Here is an 18711-nt window from a genome sequence, read left to right as displayed (position 1 = left end):
CATTACTCGTATCCATCACGAAACAACGTTCTGATATCAACACGTAATAACAGTAGTATGTGCTTCAAGGATTGAATAACTAAAGTCCCTACGTTTTTATGCGTCTTTGATCTCATTAAACGGTCGTTAAGATAGATGCAGAGAGTCCTGCTAAAATCAATATTACAATGTTCACGCACAAGATGTCTGTTGCGTCACAAACAGAAAATATATTTTAAATAAATAAAAGCGACAAAATCCTTTCCATATTCATAAGAAATCTCTGCTAAAAGCAGAGTCGGTTGTACAATTGTGACAATATATATCATGAGCAGATATTTGTTTCAGCAGTATAACAGCTCTACAATATGTTTTTTTATAAACAAATCGAGTCTGGACCAGACAATCCAGTGATTTATTTGGATATATGACCTGGATGCTGCTTTATACTGGGTATTTCCAACAGGGTGAGGGGCGGTGGGGGGTAGCCTTGTGGTTAAAGCGTTCGCTCGTCACGCCGAAGACCCGGGTTCAATTCCCCACAACGGTACAATGTATGAAGCCCATTTCTGGTGTCCCCCGCTGTGATATTGCTGGAATATTGCTAAAAGCGGCGTAAAACCAAACTTAGTCAGTCAGTCAGTCAGTCCTCACAACGGTACAATGTATGAAGCCCATTTCTGGTGTCCCCCGCTGTGATAGTGCTGGAATATTGCTAAAAACGGCGTAAAGTTAACTCACTCATCCACTCTTCCAGGGCTACTACTTGAAGGCCTAAACAAATACATTCTCTATCAGTGAAAGGCTTTCTCCACAGTATCAGCGACTCCCATCACTTCCCATCACAAGCGCTGGCTCCATCATCTCCTGAGATTAATGAATATTGGGGCAAACGGTAAATAGAGAGTCTGCCTGTCTTCCGTCTATCTCCCTTTATTTTGGTCTCTCTCACACAACCACATATGCTCTCTCTCTCTCTCTCTCTCTCTCTCTCTCTCTCTCTCTCTCTCTCTCTCTCTCTCTCTCTCTTTCACGCACGCACGCACGCACGCACACACACACACACATATATCCACACACATTTATTGTATATCGTATTGTTTATTCCGCGAAAATACTGGAAAGTCGAGTTGGAGCAACAAGGGAGGTAACTCTTGTAGCCTTTCAGTCGCCCCTGCCATAAAACAGACTTCAGTTTAATGGTTTATTTATCGTTTTGTCCAATGTGTTTCGGTACATCTGTGTTTCGGTACAAACGCATATAATTTAAGTCACCAAATCAGAAAATGTAATACATGTTCTTGTCGAATAAAACAGTTAATAGTGGGGAAATGAAACCTTAATGACATCTGGTGAAGATGTGCTAGTATTGTATGACAACGCACATAACTTTATTCAGCTATACTGGACACGGATACATTCCCTATTATGTAAACATATTATATGTTCACATTTATAAATCTATGCAAATATGAAACAAATTTATGTTATCACTATATATTGACTGCGTATATAGAGTTGCGAAGAATTGTGAAGATATGTCAGACATACAAGTAATGCAGGGGCGGATACAGCTTTTTGAGAAAGGGGGGGTGCACACTATTGAGAATAGGGAGGGTGCACACTTCATTTTCACCAGAGTTTCAATGGTCATTTAATAAACTTTCAGGACAAAAGGGGGGGTGCGCACCCCTGCACCCCCCCTCTGGATCCGCCTATTAATGGCGTTGTGCGCCGAGGATTGACATGCTGTAGGCCCTACTTTCGTTTTGTGTTTACAAAGACTGGTTGCACGGTGGCGTGGGTACATTGCGTCAGACGCTGTTGTAGGGACAACTTGTCAGTCCGTATATATACACAGGTCGACAACGTTGAAGTGAGAATCGTCATGGCTGACGCTAAAGACCCCAAAGTCCTGGAGGATGAGGTCACCCCCTGGACTGTCCAGAGCGTGTCCCAGAAAGGCGTGGACTACGACAAACTGATAGGTAGGACCCGTCCTTTACGTTGCATTGTTTTATGTTTCGCGGAAGAACGCAAATCCTACCAGCGGTCAGAAATTCATAAGAATTCAACTATGAAAACGTTAAATTCAAAAACAGTAAACAAAGCAGAGTTATTACAACTATTTTCAAAATGTCGTCATGTGATCGTAAAATTGCACGGGAAACGTCTTCAAGTGATTACAGATAATGGGACTCATTACTCATTACGCCATGAGGGTATTTTGTGTAGAACCTCAAGTATTGTTTGTGTGGGGGTTTTTTTTTCGATCAAGCGTGCACTGTAAAGTAAGCTGTCAAATCATAGGCTGAACGGAGTTATTGATGCTGAACTTATCCGCTGCTACAAGCACACTGGTCGTATCGAATTTAAATATGCAATTTACATGTCGTACCTGTCTTTGTCTAGCTCAAATATCAGATAATCGAGACGAGTGCAGAAAAAGCATTAAGCGTTATTCCCAATTCCTCGGGAATTGAAACCGAGAAGGTCCGGGTTAAAATGTACCTTCAGTAACCCATGCTCACTGCATTGTCTGGTCCAGATTCGATTATTTGCAGACCGCCGCCATATAGCTGGAATATTGCTGAGTGCGGCGTAAAACTTCACTAACTCACTCACTCGGGAAGCCGATTCGAAACAGGTTATATCAGAACGTATATACGTATGTACCAGGATTTATGAAAAAACATCATATACAAAATAATTTCATTGTATCTGTAAACATTTCTATATGATGGGTGTTCTAACACTGACTAAAAATCCAATTTATTTACAGTACATTTACATGCTTAAATATATTCTTTCTTTTCGAAATGAATAAGTAATAAATGTTAGTTATGCTCTCGAAGCCAGGTAATTAAGATTCATACAAGTGTTCAAGAGACTGTTGAATCACTTTCGGAAACTGCGGCAAGTTATGAAAAATTATATGTGTAAGAATCAAATTTTCAAGTTGTTAAAGTGTACACAAATTCTCCTTGTTTATGCCATTCAAACAAAAGGGTCGTGTCGATCATTCCTAAACTTTTTATGGTAGCTCCACGAACACCCGGTGTCAAAGCTAATTTTCACTGATACGTTAATCTGATGTTCACAGCTAGTTTGTATTGAATCAGTTTCGGAGGACAGTCAAGACTGGTTATTTTCTTGAGTTGTCTTATATCTATGTTGTTATGTTAACTATTGTATATGTTAGGTTTTAAAATACATTAAGTCGTGAAGTACAGGGGCTTTATTTCACAATCTTCTATAAATAAATATACAGTCTTGAAACAGTATGAGTTTGTTTATTACGGGATATTTGTTTACATACGTAATTTTCATTGACGAGACTAAAACTACGAACAGCGAGTATCAATTATTTAGGTACATGTTGTAATAGCTTCTAATATGACAAATATTTTTCATCTACATCTATTTTAAGTTAGTGTTTAAGACTCTATAATCTATACCATATTTGTATTGTATTGTATTTCAATTCTACCCTATGTCAATTTGAAAAGTGGATGTATCTTAAATTCGTGAAAGGTTCGTAATTTGTGTACTATATTTTCCTTACTTTGTATGCGTATAATGCCTAGAATATCTTTCCAAAGAACTAGTACGTAAAAATACAATTGTCCTTATGTTTTTTTTATAAAAATGGAAAAAAATATATTCTCGTGTGGAAATGGGTAGATATTAAACAACTCATTGTGATTACATAAGTCACTTTATCCATTTACTTTCCATAAATTGAGCAATTGAAAGGTGGAATAACCCAAGTATTATTTATCAACACCAATAAATAATAAGTTTTTAATAAGCCTGCATCAGGATGAGGAAATATGATAGAATGATGCGTATGTATTTGTAAAATATGTTATTTGATGATCACAATAAAACAATATTATTTACAAGTTATTTTATGGACTGTTAGTGTGTGTCTCTCAGGCAAAGTTAGCATTTCTTAAATTCACTCAAATTATTTGAAACAGATCGTTGTTGGGTTTGTTTTTTTATATGTGTCGGTCCGAAATGAGGCGCAGTGTATCGTTACCATGAACATCTTGAAATATTTGGTGAAACCACTCTATGAACAATGAACGTACGTGGAGGTAACGAATTAATTCCCTTGTATATTTCCTATTGGTTTCTAATGTATATATTTTCATCGAGTATGAAATGAAGTAACAAATTCATTTATGTCACTTTTAAGAGACCGGAAGGTGAAGTGCAGGAGCCTTATTTATTAAATCTGATGTGTCATGTTTTTGTTTATGTAGTTTCATTTTCCTAAATGTAGAACATATTCTGTGATACATCGCCTTATTCACACCATTTCGCTTTACTTCTAAGAATTATTCCCTTTACATTGTGCGTCATTATTTCTTATTCATCCCGGCCTTTGGTTTCTAAGAATTTTTCCACATAATGTAGCGTATAATATATTGATTACAGCTAATTTATGTTATTTTTGCCTGTTTCTTTTCATTATTCAGTTCTTTTTTGAGTATATTATATTCTTACTTAATTTCAGTTTAAATATTTTATTGTAAATTGGGTCATAATCAGAGTAACCTGAGTATGTTATGTCATCTAATTCATATGGCATATGATTTTCATTTACGCTTTCATAACGAATACATTTTCTCTCCAAATTAAAGTAGCGCTATTTTATTTTATTTTGTTGGGTTTTTTTTGTTCTTTTTCGTTTTTGGGGGTTTTTTTATGTTCCCAGTGTTACATCAGTGCATATACAAATACGTAAACTAAATAATTAACATATAATAAAGTAAACAAAGATATTTTTTCAAAATGGCATTCAGATCAAGATTTTTCAAAGGCAGTTGCTGCGTACACTGGTCAGTTTTGACTACTGGGAATAATGGGGTCATTTTATTCTTGCTTTTGGCAATGGAGCTTTCAACAGAAAAAGTATCTTTTATAAAGTTTATTTATTTACTTTATTTATAGCCGAAATGATTATATGATTAAGTAATGGGTTTTTACTTAAGGTAACAAAATACATCACACATTTTGATAAATTAACCTTTTGTATCAAATAGTTGTTAATCCAAATTTTAAGATTATTCCAAAACTTCATCTAACGTAACGTTATCAGATAATATTACGCTATAAGGTAGCATTCCATCATGCATGTATTTTATAATATCATTTATTTAGAATTTTACGTAGTGTAAATGCATATTTCACATGATTTTATTCGTGTATCTTTTATATTTTATGTTTTCTTATCTATTACTTCACTGGCTACTGTATTGTGATGTGTGGTTATGAGAATGTTTATTATTAAAATACAACCATTTTCCGTCTCACCAGATAAATTTGGCAGTGTAAGAATAACGGAGGACCTCATCAAGAGAATCGAACGTGTGACAGGGAAGAAACCACATCGTTTCCTCACAAGAGAAATATTCTTCTCGCACCGGTACTTTTATTTCATTTTCATGACATTGTAGTAGTAGTAGTAGTAGTAGTAGTAGTAGTAGTAGTAGTAGTAGTAGTAGTAGTAGTAGTAGTAGTAGTAGTAGTAGTAGTTGTGGTTGTGGTGGCGGTAGTAGTAGTAGTGAGGTGAGGTGAAATTGGGTTTTACGTCGTGCTTGAGAATATTTCGCTCATATGACGACGTGCATGCGTGTGTATGTGTATGTGAGGCTGCTTGTACTAGCCCAGACTTAAGCTGGTTTTATAGTGCTAGCTCACTGAGATACCATGCCGCAGTGAAGCATGAATACCCCACTCAAACACATTATACTGACTCCGAGCCGACCAGTCCTTGTTGTACCCATTAATGCCGAGCGCCAGGCAGGGACCAACAAGTACCATATTTTAACGTCTTTTGGTATGACGCTGTCGGGGATCGAACCCGCGACCTTCCGCTCTCCGGGCGGACGCTCTAACCACTACACCACGGAGGCGGTTAGTAGTAGTAGTAGTAGTAGTAACAGCAGCAGTAGTAGTAGTAGTAGTAGTAGTAGTAGTAGTAGTAGTAGTAGTACATGTAGTTATTGTTGTGGTGGTGGCGGTGGTAATAGTAGTAGTGAGGGAGTGAGTTTAGTTTTACGCCGCACTCAGCAATATTCCAGCTATATGGCGGCGGTCTGTAAATAATCGAATCTGGACCAGACGTTCCAGTGATCAAGAGCATGAGGATCGATCTGCGCAATTGGGAACCGATGACATGTGTCAACCAAGCCAGCGAGCCTGACCAGCATGGGTGTTAGTAGCAGTAGTAGTAGTAGTAGTAGTAGTAGTAGTAGTAGTAGTAGTAGTAGTAGTAGAAATACATGTAGTTGTTGTTGTTGTGGTGGTGGTGGTGGCGGTGGTAGTAGTAGTAGTAGTAGTAGTAGCAGTAGTAGTAGTAGTAGTAGTAGTAGTAGTAGTAGTAGTAGTAGTAGTAGTAGTAGTAGCAGCAGCAGCAGCAGTAGTAGTAGTAGTAGAAATACATGTTGTTGTGGTGGTGGTGGTGGTGGCGGTGGTAGTAGTAGTAGTAGTAGTAGTAGTAGTAGCAGCAGCAGCAGTAGTAGTAGTAGTAGTAGTAGTAGTAGTAGTAGTAGTAGTAGTAGTAGTAGTAGTAGTAGTAGCAGTAGCACCCAGCAACCCAGTAATATTTCAGCTGAATCGTTAAAAGTATGTAAGTTCTCCATTCTGGAAAAACATTTTAACTGACTGACATCTATCTATCTAGTAGTAGTAGTAGTAGTAGTAGTAGTAGTAGTAGTAGTAGTAGTAGTAGTAGTAGTAGTATGTAAGTTCTCCATTCTGGAAAAACATTTTAACTGATTGACATCTATCTATCTAGTAGTAGTAGTAGTAGTAGTAGTAGTAGTAGTAGTAGTAGTAGTACATGTAGTTGTTGTGGTGGTGGTGGTGGCGGTGGTAGTAGTAGTAGTAGTAGTAGTAGTAGTAGTAGTTAGTAGTTACAGCAGGTCGGTCGTTGTTGTTGGTATTGCAATTACAACTTCCTATGCCCCACACAGAGAGCTGGGGCAGGTCCTGGACATGTATGAGAAGAAGCAGCCCTTCTACCTGTACACCGGCCGCGGACCTTCATCAGAGGCCATGCACCTGGGACACCTTATACCCTTCATCTTCACGAAGTGAGTCAATAATGCATGCTATGATGGCATAGAGAACCTCATACCATTTATCTTCACGAAGTGAGTCAATAATGCATGCTATGATGGCATAGAGAACCTCATACCATTTATCTTCACGAAGTGAGTCAATAATACATGCTATGATGGCACAGAGAACCTCATACCATTTATCTTCACGAAGTGAGTCAATAATACATGCTATGATGGCATAGAGAACCTCATACCCTTCATCTTCACGAAGTGAGTCAATAATGCATGCTATGATGGCATAGAGAACCTCATACCATTTATCTTCACGAAGTGAGTCAATAATGCATGCTATGATGGCACAGAGAACCTCATACCCTTTATCTTCACGAAGTGAGTCAATAATGCATGCTATGATGGCATAGAGAACCTCATACCATTTATCTTCACGAAGTGAGTCAATAATGCATGCTATGATGGCACAGAGAACTTCATACCCTTCATCTTCACGAAGTGAGTCAATAATACATGCTATGATGGCATAGAGAACCTCATACCATTTATCTTCACGAAGTGAGTCAATAATGCATGCTATGATGGCATAGAGAACCTCATACCATTTATCTTCACGAAGTGAGTCAATAGTGCATGCTATGATGTCATAGAGAACCTCATACCATTTATCTTCACTCTTGTTCTAAGGTGACATGAAGTACTACCTCTGAGATCTACCTATGTTGGAACTAACGTGACAAGTTGGGTGAACTTTATATGCTTTATGGCACATGGTATTGTTAAACTGTGAGATAAATGAAATAGCTGAATGGGCAATATTCCAGATGGCTGCAGGATACGTTCGACGTTCCGTTGGTGATCCAGATGACAGATGACGAGAAGTTCCTGTGGAGGGACCTGGAACTGGAGGAGGCACACCGCCTCGCGCATGAGAACGCCAAAGACATCATCGCTTGTGGTTTTGACCTTGACAAGACTTTCATCTTCAGCGATTTTGAATATGTTGGGTAAGCCATATATTTTAAGTAACAATTGTTTTCGTAACAATGATTATAAGAGCACTGTTGGTCCAGTGATTTATAATGCTGCACTTTCCTGTGCTCTTTCTAAGAATCTGTGGATCGTGAGTTTCTTGGCCTATGAAATGTATCCGTGAAAATATGACGTCTTCAGAAGCAGTTACCACCAGGTTCAAGTTTCTGTTGTTTGTTTAGAGGCTCCATTGAGTTCTACAAGAATGTTTGTCGTGTTGAGAAGCTGGTGACGGTCAATCAAGCCAAGGGAATATTCGGCTTCACCGACAGTGACTGTATCGGCCAAATCAGTTTCCCGGCCATCCAAGCAGCACCTAGCTTCAGTTCCTCATTCCCACAGATCTTCAACGGGAGGAGTGACGTGCCCTGCCTCATACCCTGTGCCATAGATCAGGTAGTCAACGATGTGTCTCTTATATCAGTATATATTAATATTCATAATGCTGATTCTGAGGTGTTCTAACACAACAGACTATCGCGCGTGTGTCCTTTCACCAAAGCTCAAAAGTTATATTCTTGACACTATACTCCTAGGACCCGTATTTCCGGATGACACGTGACGCAGCGCCCCGGATGAAATGCCACAAACCAGCCCTAGTTCACTCCGTGTTCTTTCCTGCTCTGAAGGGGGCCAAAGGGAAGATGAGCTCCAGCGACCCTACATCATCAATCTTCCTCACTGACTCGAAAAAGGAGGTAGCTGACAAGGTGAGTTCACCAACGGCCATGCTAGTATCAGTGTGCACACAGATGCAGCTAAGCGCTTCAAGTGTTTATATTTTGCACAGCTAAAACAGTAAATTCTAATTCGTTGTCGTTTTATTTTACAGATTAACAAGTACGCATTTTCAGGCGGGCAAGACACGAAAGAGGATCAGGAGAAACATGGCGGTGACTGTTCCATTGATGTGTCCTACCAGTATCTCAGATTCTTCCTGGATGATGATGCCAAGCTCAAAGACATCGAAGAGGTGAGTGTAGCAGTGTTTTACGCGCGGATGGTAACAGAATAAGTTGTATGGCAATCTGGCATGACCTCTTTCGCTCTGTCGACCTACTCATGGTATTGTCCAGATTTCTAATGATTCTATGTTGTCATTTCTGTGTTATTCCTATCTCGACTATTCTTATTTCTACTATACCTATCTCGCAATATTACTATATCGTATGGTAATATCGCATCGTGCGATCACTTTGTCGCGATATTGCATTCATTATAGATAACGATAAAGCGATTCTCCTTTCCTCCAGGTCACTGATATACTGTTGAAGTTTATTCTGATGTTGCAGCGGTACACCCGTGGACAGATGATGACGGGAGAGCTGAAGCAAGAGCTCATCAAAGTCCTTCAGGCCCTGGTTTCCGGTCATCAAGAGCGGCGTGCGCAGATCTCCGACGCCACGGTTGACTACTACATGACACCCCGGAAACTCAAGTACAACTACACCGACCCCTCTAAGCCTCTGGGCACTTGCTGAGGGGAATAGCTGAGGCAAATTGTGGGTTGACAGGAATCTGTTACCATATATCGAATACATGTATTGTGATTTTGTATATCACATGTCATAATGACCGTTCTTTATCTTTCTAAGCTGATGTTTGTCTTGTAGCAATCTAGACGTGGAAATGAAATGTTTTTTTCTTTAAGTAAGACGATGGTAGAAGAAGAACTATGTTTAATGTAGCACATAGTAAACATGTAAAACAGGTTCAAGAAATATTTGAACAAACTGGAATCAAAAGAATGACCGATATGCTTGTCACATATATACTCTGCAAAAAAAGAAACGCACAGGTGAAAACTCAGGAATGTAAACACTTTATTTTGTTTCCAAATAAAACTTTAACTAATGATCGCACGAACGTAAAATTTCACATGGATGTTGTCAAGAGTCAGCTTTACAACATGCAGCTATCATTTGTCTCTGAAACCATTGCACCGGGCGTACAGATGGCGTGGAGGTCAGTACCTGTTGTGACCAGCTCGAGCTTGCAACACAGCTTGGCACCTCCTGTCCATGGACATGATCAGTCTTTGAATCCGTGCTTGGGGGATCCTCCTCCATTCCTCCTGCAAGGCTTGAGACAGTTGTTGCAACGTTTGGGGTTGAGGCTGACGACGTCGAACGCGTTTCCCAAGCTGGTCCCACAAATGCTCTATTGTGTTCAAATCGGGGGGATTTTGAAGGCCAGGGAAGAACTGTGATGTTCTGATTCGTCAGGTAGTCCATCGTGATGCGAGCCACGTGCGGTCTGGCGTTGTCCTGTTGGAAAACGTGACGTTGAGGGTTGATGACAGGTAAAAGATGACGTTGCAGAATTTCATCCCTGTAACGAATTGCAGTCAGGTTACCACGGACGTGCACCAAGTCACTTCTCCCGTTGTAAGAAATGGCCCCCCATACCATCACACTTCCCCCTCCAAATCTGTCCGCTTCAACTACACAATTACGGGCGTAACGTTCGTTTCTCCGTCTATAGACCCTCGTCCTACCATCGTGTCTTTGAAGTTGGAAACGAGATTCGTCGCTGAACCGAATTCGCTGCCAATGTCTCCAATTCCATCTCTGGACGTTCCTGCACCATCGAACACGTGCCAGGCGATGATGAGGTCGTAGTGTGCATCCTACGTGAGGTCGTCGAGGGCGTATCCCGTGCTGTCTGAGGCGATTTCTGATGGTCTGGGCGGAGACGCGGCGAAGACCTGGGACGTTCTCTGCTGTTTGTGTTGCTGGGACGGCCCGGTTACGTAAATGGAACACCCGGATGTAGCGGTCCTGTGCAGCATTGGTTACCCGTGGTCTACCACTCCGAGGTCGGTCGCGGGTCGAGCCCAGTTGATTGTAGCGCCTCCATAAACGGGAAATTGTTGTGTGATGCACGTTGAAGTGTCTTGCAACTGATGACTGAGATTCGCCAGCTTCAAGACGTCCGATGGCGATGTTCCGGTCAGCTTCGCTAAGTCGTGGCATGTTGAATTCGTCAGTAAACTGGCGTTGAAAGTGAATTGAACACGTTAAACTGCCTTCCTCATATACCCTACACACTGGTGCATAGGTGAAGCAACTTTCACGTGCATATCGTTCGAAGTGTCATTTACACGTGAAAATTTCATGATATTTTCAAAAACCATCATCAAACAACAATATTTCATGAAATGGTGTGTTTGAGCGATACTTAATGGATATGAACAAGTATACATTATGTTTGGTTAAAGTAACCGGGTTTTGTTTGCATAGAAATAAAATAAAGTTAATTTTACATTTCATTATCACCTGTGCGTTTCTTTTTTTGCAGAGTATATATTCAAACTTGGTTTTTCGTTATTTGTTTTAATTGCTTTACATTTGAATCGTTATGTTATCTTCTACATGCATTAACGAATAGTTTCGATACATGTATATGAACCGGCCCAAATATTAGGTCATAAATTATTTACAGTGTGCAGCAATACACAGAACCTGCTTAAAATATAATGCTAGTGCTTTTCGTGTTTGTATTATATTTTCATTGGTCATGTTCACCTGCAGAGAATAGAGACGTTCAAACATCGGCAAATAGGCAAAATTGACTTGACATGTTCTGTCCTTCCTGACATTCAAACATAGAATTTAAATAAATAATAACTTGATATCCTACATATTATTTAATGTTAGTTAAAACATTGTAGTTAGCAAAGGGGCCATGTTTCAGATCGCACAATTACAACATATATGTGAAATCCTAGTTAATGCTTTTTAGTTAATCTAAACAGTCTCAAGACTTACAGGAAGGTCTTTCTGGTAACTACATTAAACTGAAAGACGGTTCTTGGAGGCAAATGCAACCGGCGACTGACATCGCTCTAGAGAGATGTAGGGTTGGGTTAGGTTGAGATCACTCAATAGGGATTTGGGATTGGCTTTGGTTGCGATCACTCTAGAAGGATATGGGATGGGTTCGGTGGAGATCGGTTCAGAAGGATTTGGGATGGGTATAGGTTGAGATCACTCTAGATGGATTTTGGATGGGGTTTGGTTAAGATCACACCACAGGGAAATGGGATGGGGTAAGGCTGAGATCAGTCTAGAGGGATTTGGGATGGGGTTTGGTTCAGATCACTCCATCAGGATTTGGGATTGGGTAACGCTGACATCACTCCAGAGGGATTTGGCATGTTGTTAGGTTGAGGTCACTCTAGAGGGATGTGGGATTAGGTTTAGTTGAGATCATAGAAGGGGATTTGAGTCGGATAAGGATGAAATTACTCTAGAGGGACTTTTGATTGGGTGTGGTTGAGATCACTTCAGAGAGATTTGAGATGGGTTCAGGCTGAGATCACTCCAGAGGGATTTGGGATTCTTTTAAGAATATGTCAAACACACACACAACCACCGCACCCCACCCCCATCTCTGTCTCAGACAATTGCATAATAGCCAAGTCTAGTACAGGTTGTAACTGCATGTGTATTTGTTCACTCTCTTAGAAAAAAGTGCTTCATTAGAAATATCTCACTTCGGGCTGATGAAACCTGTCTGATATTTATTCATACTATACAAATGCTTAGGACACAAAGGGTTTTTAATAATGGACACTGCATGATTTTATGGGATACTGATAAGGTCCTAACTTGCGGACTAGAATTATAAGAACTTGCGAATCGACACAGTGTTCAATGTTATTTGGCACTTTTGGCCAAGTGGAATATGTTTCCACAAGAATATTTTCAAGATATACGTTTAACGTATATGGTTGATAACAAGATCTTGTGTTTCGTATTACGAAGTAAATGTTTGGAATACCTGATGCTGACAACATTACACATTTGTATCTTTTCTATGGATGAATAAAAATGTTCAACAAATACAATTTTGTACTCACTGTTATACCTGGCATCAAGGGATCTCTTATATCAATAAAAACTATCCTATACTCATGGATTTATTGTCTATATCCCACACATACTCAGGTAACTGGGAGCAAAATCACGCTATTTGTTTTCAACAGCAAAGTGTTTGTAACATATGTTATATTTGGGGTTACACTTTCTTAGTAGTACAGATTCTAGGGTTGATTCATCCGGGATTCGAATTTCGGGATTTGAGTCAGCACCTAAGTTGTGCAGTTGTAGTAAGACGCCTAGACCGCTCAGTCATCAGCTTCCACAAAAATGTTCAGACGGCACTGGACTTAGAACGGACTTGTGATAAGTGTTAAACAGGGGGTGTACACAAAGTCCGCAGTCTAGACTACCAGTTGTCCGACTTCCATTTTTGTGGAAGCCGCGGTGGCTGAGCGGTCTAGGCGTCTGACTTTGTGTGCTGGCGATTAGGTGCCGGACTCTGAGGGTGCGTGTTCGAATCCCGGATGGGACTCAACCCAAAAAGTACTAGAATCTGTACTTTACTAAGAAAGTGTAATCCCAAATATAACATATGTTACATTTGACCACTTTCTAAAATGGCATTGTGTATTTCATAGCAAAGTGTTTTATCAATACTATAACATTAAAATTGCTCAGCGACTACAGGTGTACCTAAATTGGAACAGTATTTTCTTTGCACAGAACCTAGTTACTTATGTCAACACGTCTATTGAAACCTCGTGTATGGTGGTCATGATTAGAACAAATCCGTGGGTAAAGGGTCATTAAATAATGATAACAGTTTATGTAAAATAGATCTTCTGTGTTTGTGCCTATACAGATGAGGTGAAATTGGGTTTAACGTCGTGCTTGAGAATTTTTGGCTCATATGACGACGTGCATGCGTGTGTATGTGTATGTGCGGCTGCTTGTACTAGCCCAGACTTAAGCTGGTTTTATAGTGCTAGCTCACTGAGATACCATGCCGCAGTGAAGCATGAATACCCCACTCAGACGCATAATACTGAATCCGAGCCGACCAGTCCTTGTTGTGCCCATTAATGCCGAGCGCAAGGCAGGGACCAACAAGTACCATATGTTAACGTCTTTTGGTATGACGCGGTCGGGGATCGAACCTGCGACCTTTCGCTCTCCGGGCGGACGCTCTAACCACTACACCACGGAATCGGTCTGTGCCTATACAGACATAATTATGTGTGTTTGAATGTTGTATTGGGACGTTGCGTTGTTCTTTGGCAATGTCTGAAAGGAGTAAACTCTATAACGGTGAGGCGAATAAAATCGATAAAGGTGAGTTGAATAAGGTTTATCGCCCCGGTCAAGATCACAGCAACGTAGCAATGCGGACCTATATCTAAGAATCTGAAGTAACAAGTCTTGAAAAATGCCGGTTTTGATATGCTTGACCAGTTACACAACACTGCACTGTTTAACATGAGATATCCCAAGTAGACACAATACTGTCACCAAGTAGGCCCGATTTCACCAAGACTCTCGCAACGGAACAGCCTGATCCGCGATATTAACTGATTAAAGTCTCAACAAGCAAGGCGATCGGAATGGCTCACGATCACACATTGACAACCCAGACGCTTGACGCTTCTGAAAAGTATTTCCAAATCCAAATGACCAAATGTTAAACTCAAACATATACTTAACCCAACACACTTCATTAACTTTCATTGAAAAGTTAAGTTCATTAACGTTCGTGTGGAAGATAAGCCTGGGGTATTTGGACATTTGATCAAGTTCCACAGTAAATTAAATATTTAAAGTTTGTTTTGTATAAAAGAGGCGACCAAACCACTAAGAGACGAACTTAAATGCCACATCGCATAATGTATATTTCCATTATCCAATGACAAGAACATTTTCAAAACGGTAGTCTTTTAGAGTGCGTTATTATAGATGGCCACAGAGCTCAGCCATCTTAAAACGTTCCCAATATTAATTAATGTGAGAATTGATAGTGATTAAGCCCCAGACTATTCATATATATTTTGAAACATTCAAAATATTGATTACAAAATACATAGTTTCGAAAAAGACAAATAAAAGAATAGCACTGAATTTATTGTAAGCTGTTGCATATTGCCCTAGTCATTGTTTGGAAATCGATGCGACTCTTCAAAATTGTATGGTTGTCACGGTGTAGAAACAGTAGACAACTCCTGGAAATAGCGGTTATTATTATACGTACAATGTGTTTGAGGGTGCGCTTTGTTTGCAGTGGGATCATGTCACCCTGACACAGGTTGTTCAATGCATTCCCCCGAGAAACCTGAATTACCATAAGGTATACAAAGAGAAGTGACACTATGTAATTATGAATTGCAGTGTGTCTCTAAATACAGCCTCCCTCCTACAGCGATAAGTCGTCACGCCCCGTACCTCCTCAAATCATGATGCGTACTAAATCAACTAAACAGTAGTAATAAGCTTGTAAATATGAGGTGGGGAAGCAAAATCAAGCTTTCGATGTAATGGACAATGGGCACACGGATCTAAAGCCGCTCAAATTTGTCACTATAGTAATGTGTATGACCCTTGCGAGATATACAATAAAAAAACGAGAAGGTCCGGGTTAGAATTGGTCTTCAGCAACCAATGCTTGCCGTAAGAGGTGACTAACGGGATCAGGTGGTCAGGCTAACTGACTTGGTTGACACATGTCACCATATCGATTACGTAGAAGATGCTCATGATATTTATCACTGGATTGTCTGGTCCAGACTCGATTATTTGCTGACCGCTGCCATATACCTGGAATATTGCCGAGTATGGCGTAAAACCAAGCTCACTACTCACTACCACCGATATAGTGTTGACGTTTACGCTGGTATTACAGCGGTACACCCGTGGACAGATGATGACTGGAGAGCTGAAGCAAGAGCTCCTGACTCGATTATTTGCTGACCGCCGCAAAATAGCTGGAATCTTGCCGAGTGCGACGTAAAACAACAAGCACACAAAAACTCCACGGAGCACAGAAAACGTCAGTCGGCTGATGACGTCACGTGGGACACGTCACCATTCTTTTTGGAGGGCATGAATCAGTTGTTGTTGGTAGGCTGGGGTTGTTGTCGCTGTTGATAATCCATGGGATGCCACAGCAACAGCTACAAGGTGTTCTGTACAAATCCGGGTTTGTGGGGTTTACTTTCCACAAAAAACAATTTTTCCAAATCTCACTTTCTCTTAAAGTGAATAAAACTACATTATAGTTGGCACCATGAAGTTCCTTCTCAGTTGTGGAAGCATAATAAGCTGAAGGAGACTACTGCCATATGAGTTATCTCCCTTTGTGACCCTGTCCTATGAAGTCAACATGGCAGCGATGACTTGCAAAAGTGTGAGGGTGATCGAGTGTTATGGCTCGATTTCATCTAAACACGGACACATCCAGTGGAAATGATTATGCGGATTTGTGCATAAATGAATAAACTGCAGCTACAAGACAGGTTTGGATTTTTTAGCAAACGTTTTCCATTTATTTTAAGTGCATATCGTTCCGACGTGAAACTCGTAGGAATTCTGCGCCGAGAAATTAGGCTTTGCCGGTTCAACGTTGGGTAGGCCATAGTAAATATCCCACAATAAATGAGGCCTACCAAGACGTTTAACGTTGTTGAACTAGAGTTGACGGTGAGTTTAACAATATTTTCAAGTGTTGACATATCTCTCTAAATATTTTGATTGAAAATACTTTATAAAATGTGACATCAATTAAATCAGCTTTAAGAGGCCACTTGCCTCCTTAGCATTGTCTTGATTTTTTATATGTTTTGTCATTTCCCTGTGCCATAGATAAGGTAGTCAACGATGTGTCACTTATATCAGTACATATTGATATTCATAATGCTGATTCTGAGGTTGTTCTAACACAACAGACTATCGCGCGTGTGCCCTTTTCACCAAAGCTCAAAAATTATATTCTTGATACTGTACTCCTAGGACCCGTATTTCCGGATGACACGTGACGCAGCGCCCCGGATGAAATGCCACAAACCAGTCCTAGTTCACTCCGTGTTCTTTCCTGCTCTGAAGGGGGCCAAAGGGAAGATGAGCTCCAGCGACCCTACATCATCAATCTTCCTCACTGACTCGATAAAGGAGATAGCTGACAAGGTGAGTTCACCAACGGCCATGCTAGTATCAGTGTGCACACAGATCCAGCTTAGCGCTTCAAGTGTTTATAATATGCACAGCTAAAACAGTAAAGTCTAATTCGTTGTCGTTTTACTTTACAGATAAACAAGTACGCATTTTCAGGCGGGCAAGACACGAAAGAGGATCAGGAGAAACGTGGCGGTGACTGTTCCATTGATGTGTCCTACCAGTATCTCAGATTCTTCCTGCATGATGATGTCAAGCTCAAAGACATTGAAGAGGTGAGTGTAGCAGTGTTTTACGCGCGGATGGTAACAGAATAAGTTGTATGACAATCTGGCATGACCTCTTTCGCTCTGTCGACTTGCTCGTGGTATTGTCCAGATTTCTAATGATTCTATGTTGTCATTTCTGTGTTATTCCTATCTCGACTATTCCTATTTCGACTATACCTATCTCGCAATATTACTATATCGTATGGTAATATCGCATCGTGAGATCACTTTGTCGCGATATTGCATTCATTATAGACAACGATAAAGCGATTCTCCTTTCCTCCAGGTCATTGATATACTGTTGAAGTTTATTTTGATGTTGCAGCGGTACACCCGTGGACAGATGATGACGGGAGAGCTGAAGCAAGAGCTCATCAAAGTCCTTCAGGCCCTGGTTTCCGGTCATCAAGAGTGGCGTGCACAGATCTCTGACGCCACGGTTGACTACTACATGACACCCCGGAAACTCAAGTACAACTACACCGACCCCTCTAAGTCTCTGGGCACTTGCTGAGGTGAATAGCTGAGGCAAATTGTGGGTTGACAGGAATCTGTTACCATATATCGAATACATGTATTGTGATTTTGTATATCACATGTCACAATGACCGTTCTTTATCTTTCTAAGCTAATCTTTGTCTTGTAGCAATCTAGACGTGGAAATGAAATGGGTTTTTTTTCAGTAAGACAATGGTAGAAGAAGAACTATGTTTAATGTAGCACATAGTAAACGTGTAAATCAGGTTCAAGAAATATTTGAACAAACTGGAATCAAAAGAATGACCGATATGCTTGTCACATATATATATTCAAACTTGGTTTTCCGTTATTTGTTTTAATTGCTATACATTTGAATCGTTATGTTATCTTCTACATGCATCAACGAATGGTTTCGATACATGTATATGAACCGGCCCAAATATTAGGTCATAAATTATTTACAATGTGCAGCAATACACAGAACCTGCTTAAAATATAATGCTACTGCTTTTCGTGTTTGTATTATATTTTCATTGGTCATGTTCACCTGCAGAGAATAGAAACGTTCAAACATCGGCAAATAGGCAAAATTGACTTGACATGTTCTGTCCTTCCTGACATTCAAACATAGAATTTAAATAAACAAGAAGACAAAGTCATCAATATCCCCCGCAATGGCAAAATACTCTTCATGATTGTGTCTACGAGTTATGATTATGTCAAATATTTAGGTGTGTACATAGAAAAGTGGAAGGAGAGTATTGAAAGGGTTTAAAAGTTCTGCTCCCGAAAAGAGCACAACCACCAATTTCAGGCTAAGTCAAACTTGTTGCCATGGAAACGCCAAAAATAGTTTATTAGGAATTCCAAAACTAC

At 40.1% G+C, this 18711-nt stretch overlaps 2 protein-coding genes across 3 annotated transcripts; both read left to right on the top strand.

The window, feature by feature from the left end:
* The first annotated feature begins 1768 nt into the window (after nt 1-1768).
* LOC124279446 (tryptophan--tRNA ligase, cytoplasmic-like) lies at nt 1769-9842 on the top strand. Of its 2 annotated transcripts, XM_046715276.1 has the most exons (9): nt 1769-1967; nt 5308-5416; nt 6969-7088; nt 7895-8077; nt 8285-8498; nt 8639-8812; nt 8935-9075; nt 9395-9601; nt 9646-9842. In XM_046715276.1, the coding sequence occupies exons 1-8, from the start codon at nt 1868-1870 to the stop codon at nt 9581-9583; spliced, it is 1230 nt and encodes a 409-aa protein (XP_046571232.1). In that variant the 5' UTR covers nt 1769-1867; the 3' UTR covers nt 9584-9601; nt 9646-9842. The 2 variants fall into 2 exon arrangements, with proteins under 2 accessions (XP_046571232.1, XP_046571231.1); XM_046715275.1 differs by having other exon boundaries at nt 9395-9842.
* A 6456-nt stretch (nt 9843-16298) lies between these two features.
* Nucleotides 16299-18127, top strand: LOC124279316 (tryptophan--tRNA ligase, cytoplasmic-like). Its single transcript, XM_046715128.1, has 4 exons — nt 16299-16322; nt 16925-17098; nt 17221-17361; nt 17681-18127. The coding sequence occupies exons 1-4, from the start codon at nt 16299-16301 to the stop codon at nt 17867-17869; spliced, it is 528 nt and encodes a 175-aa protein (XP_046571084.1). The 3' UTR covers nt 17870-18127.
* The last annotated feature ends 584 nt before the right edge of the window (nt 18128-18711 follow it).

The sequence above is a fragment of the Haliotis rubra genome, unplaced genomic scaffold (assembly GCF_003918875.1).
Source record: "Haliotis rubra isolate DU_JTF1 unplaced genomic scaffold, ASM391887v1 Scf25, whole genome shotgun sequence".
Classification (NCBI taxonomy): domain Eukaryota; kingdom Metazoa; phylum Mollusca; class Gastropoda; order Lepetellida; family Haliotidae; genus Haliotis; species Haliotis rubra.
The sequence above is the reverse complement of the archived record's forward strand: the minus strand, read 5'-3'. Positions and strand labels throughout refer to the sequence as shown.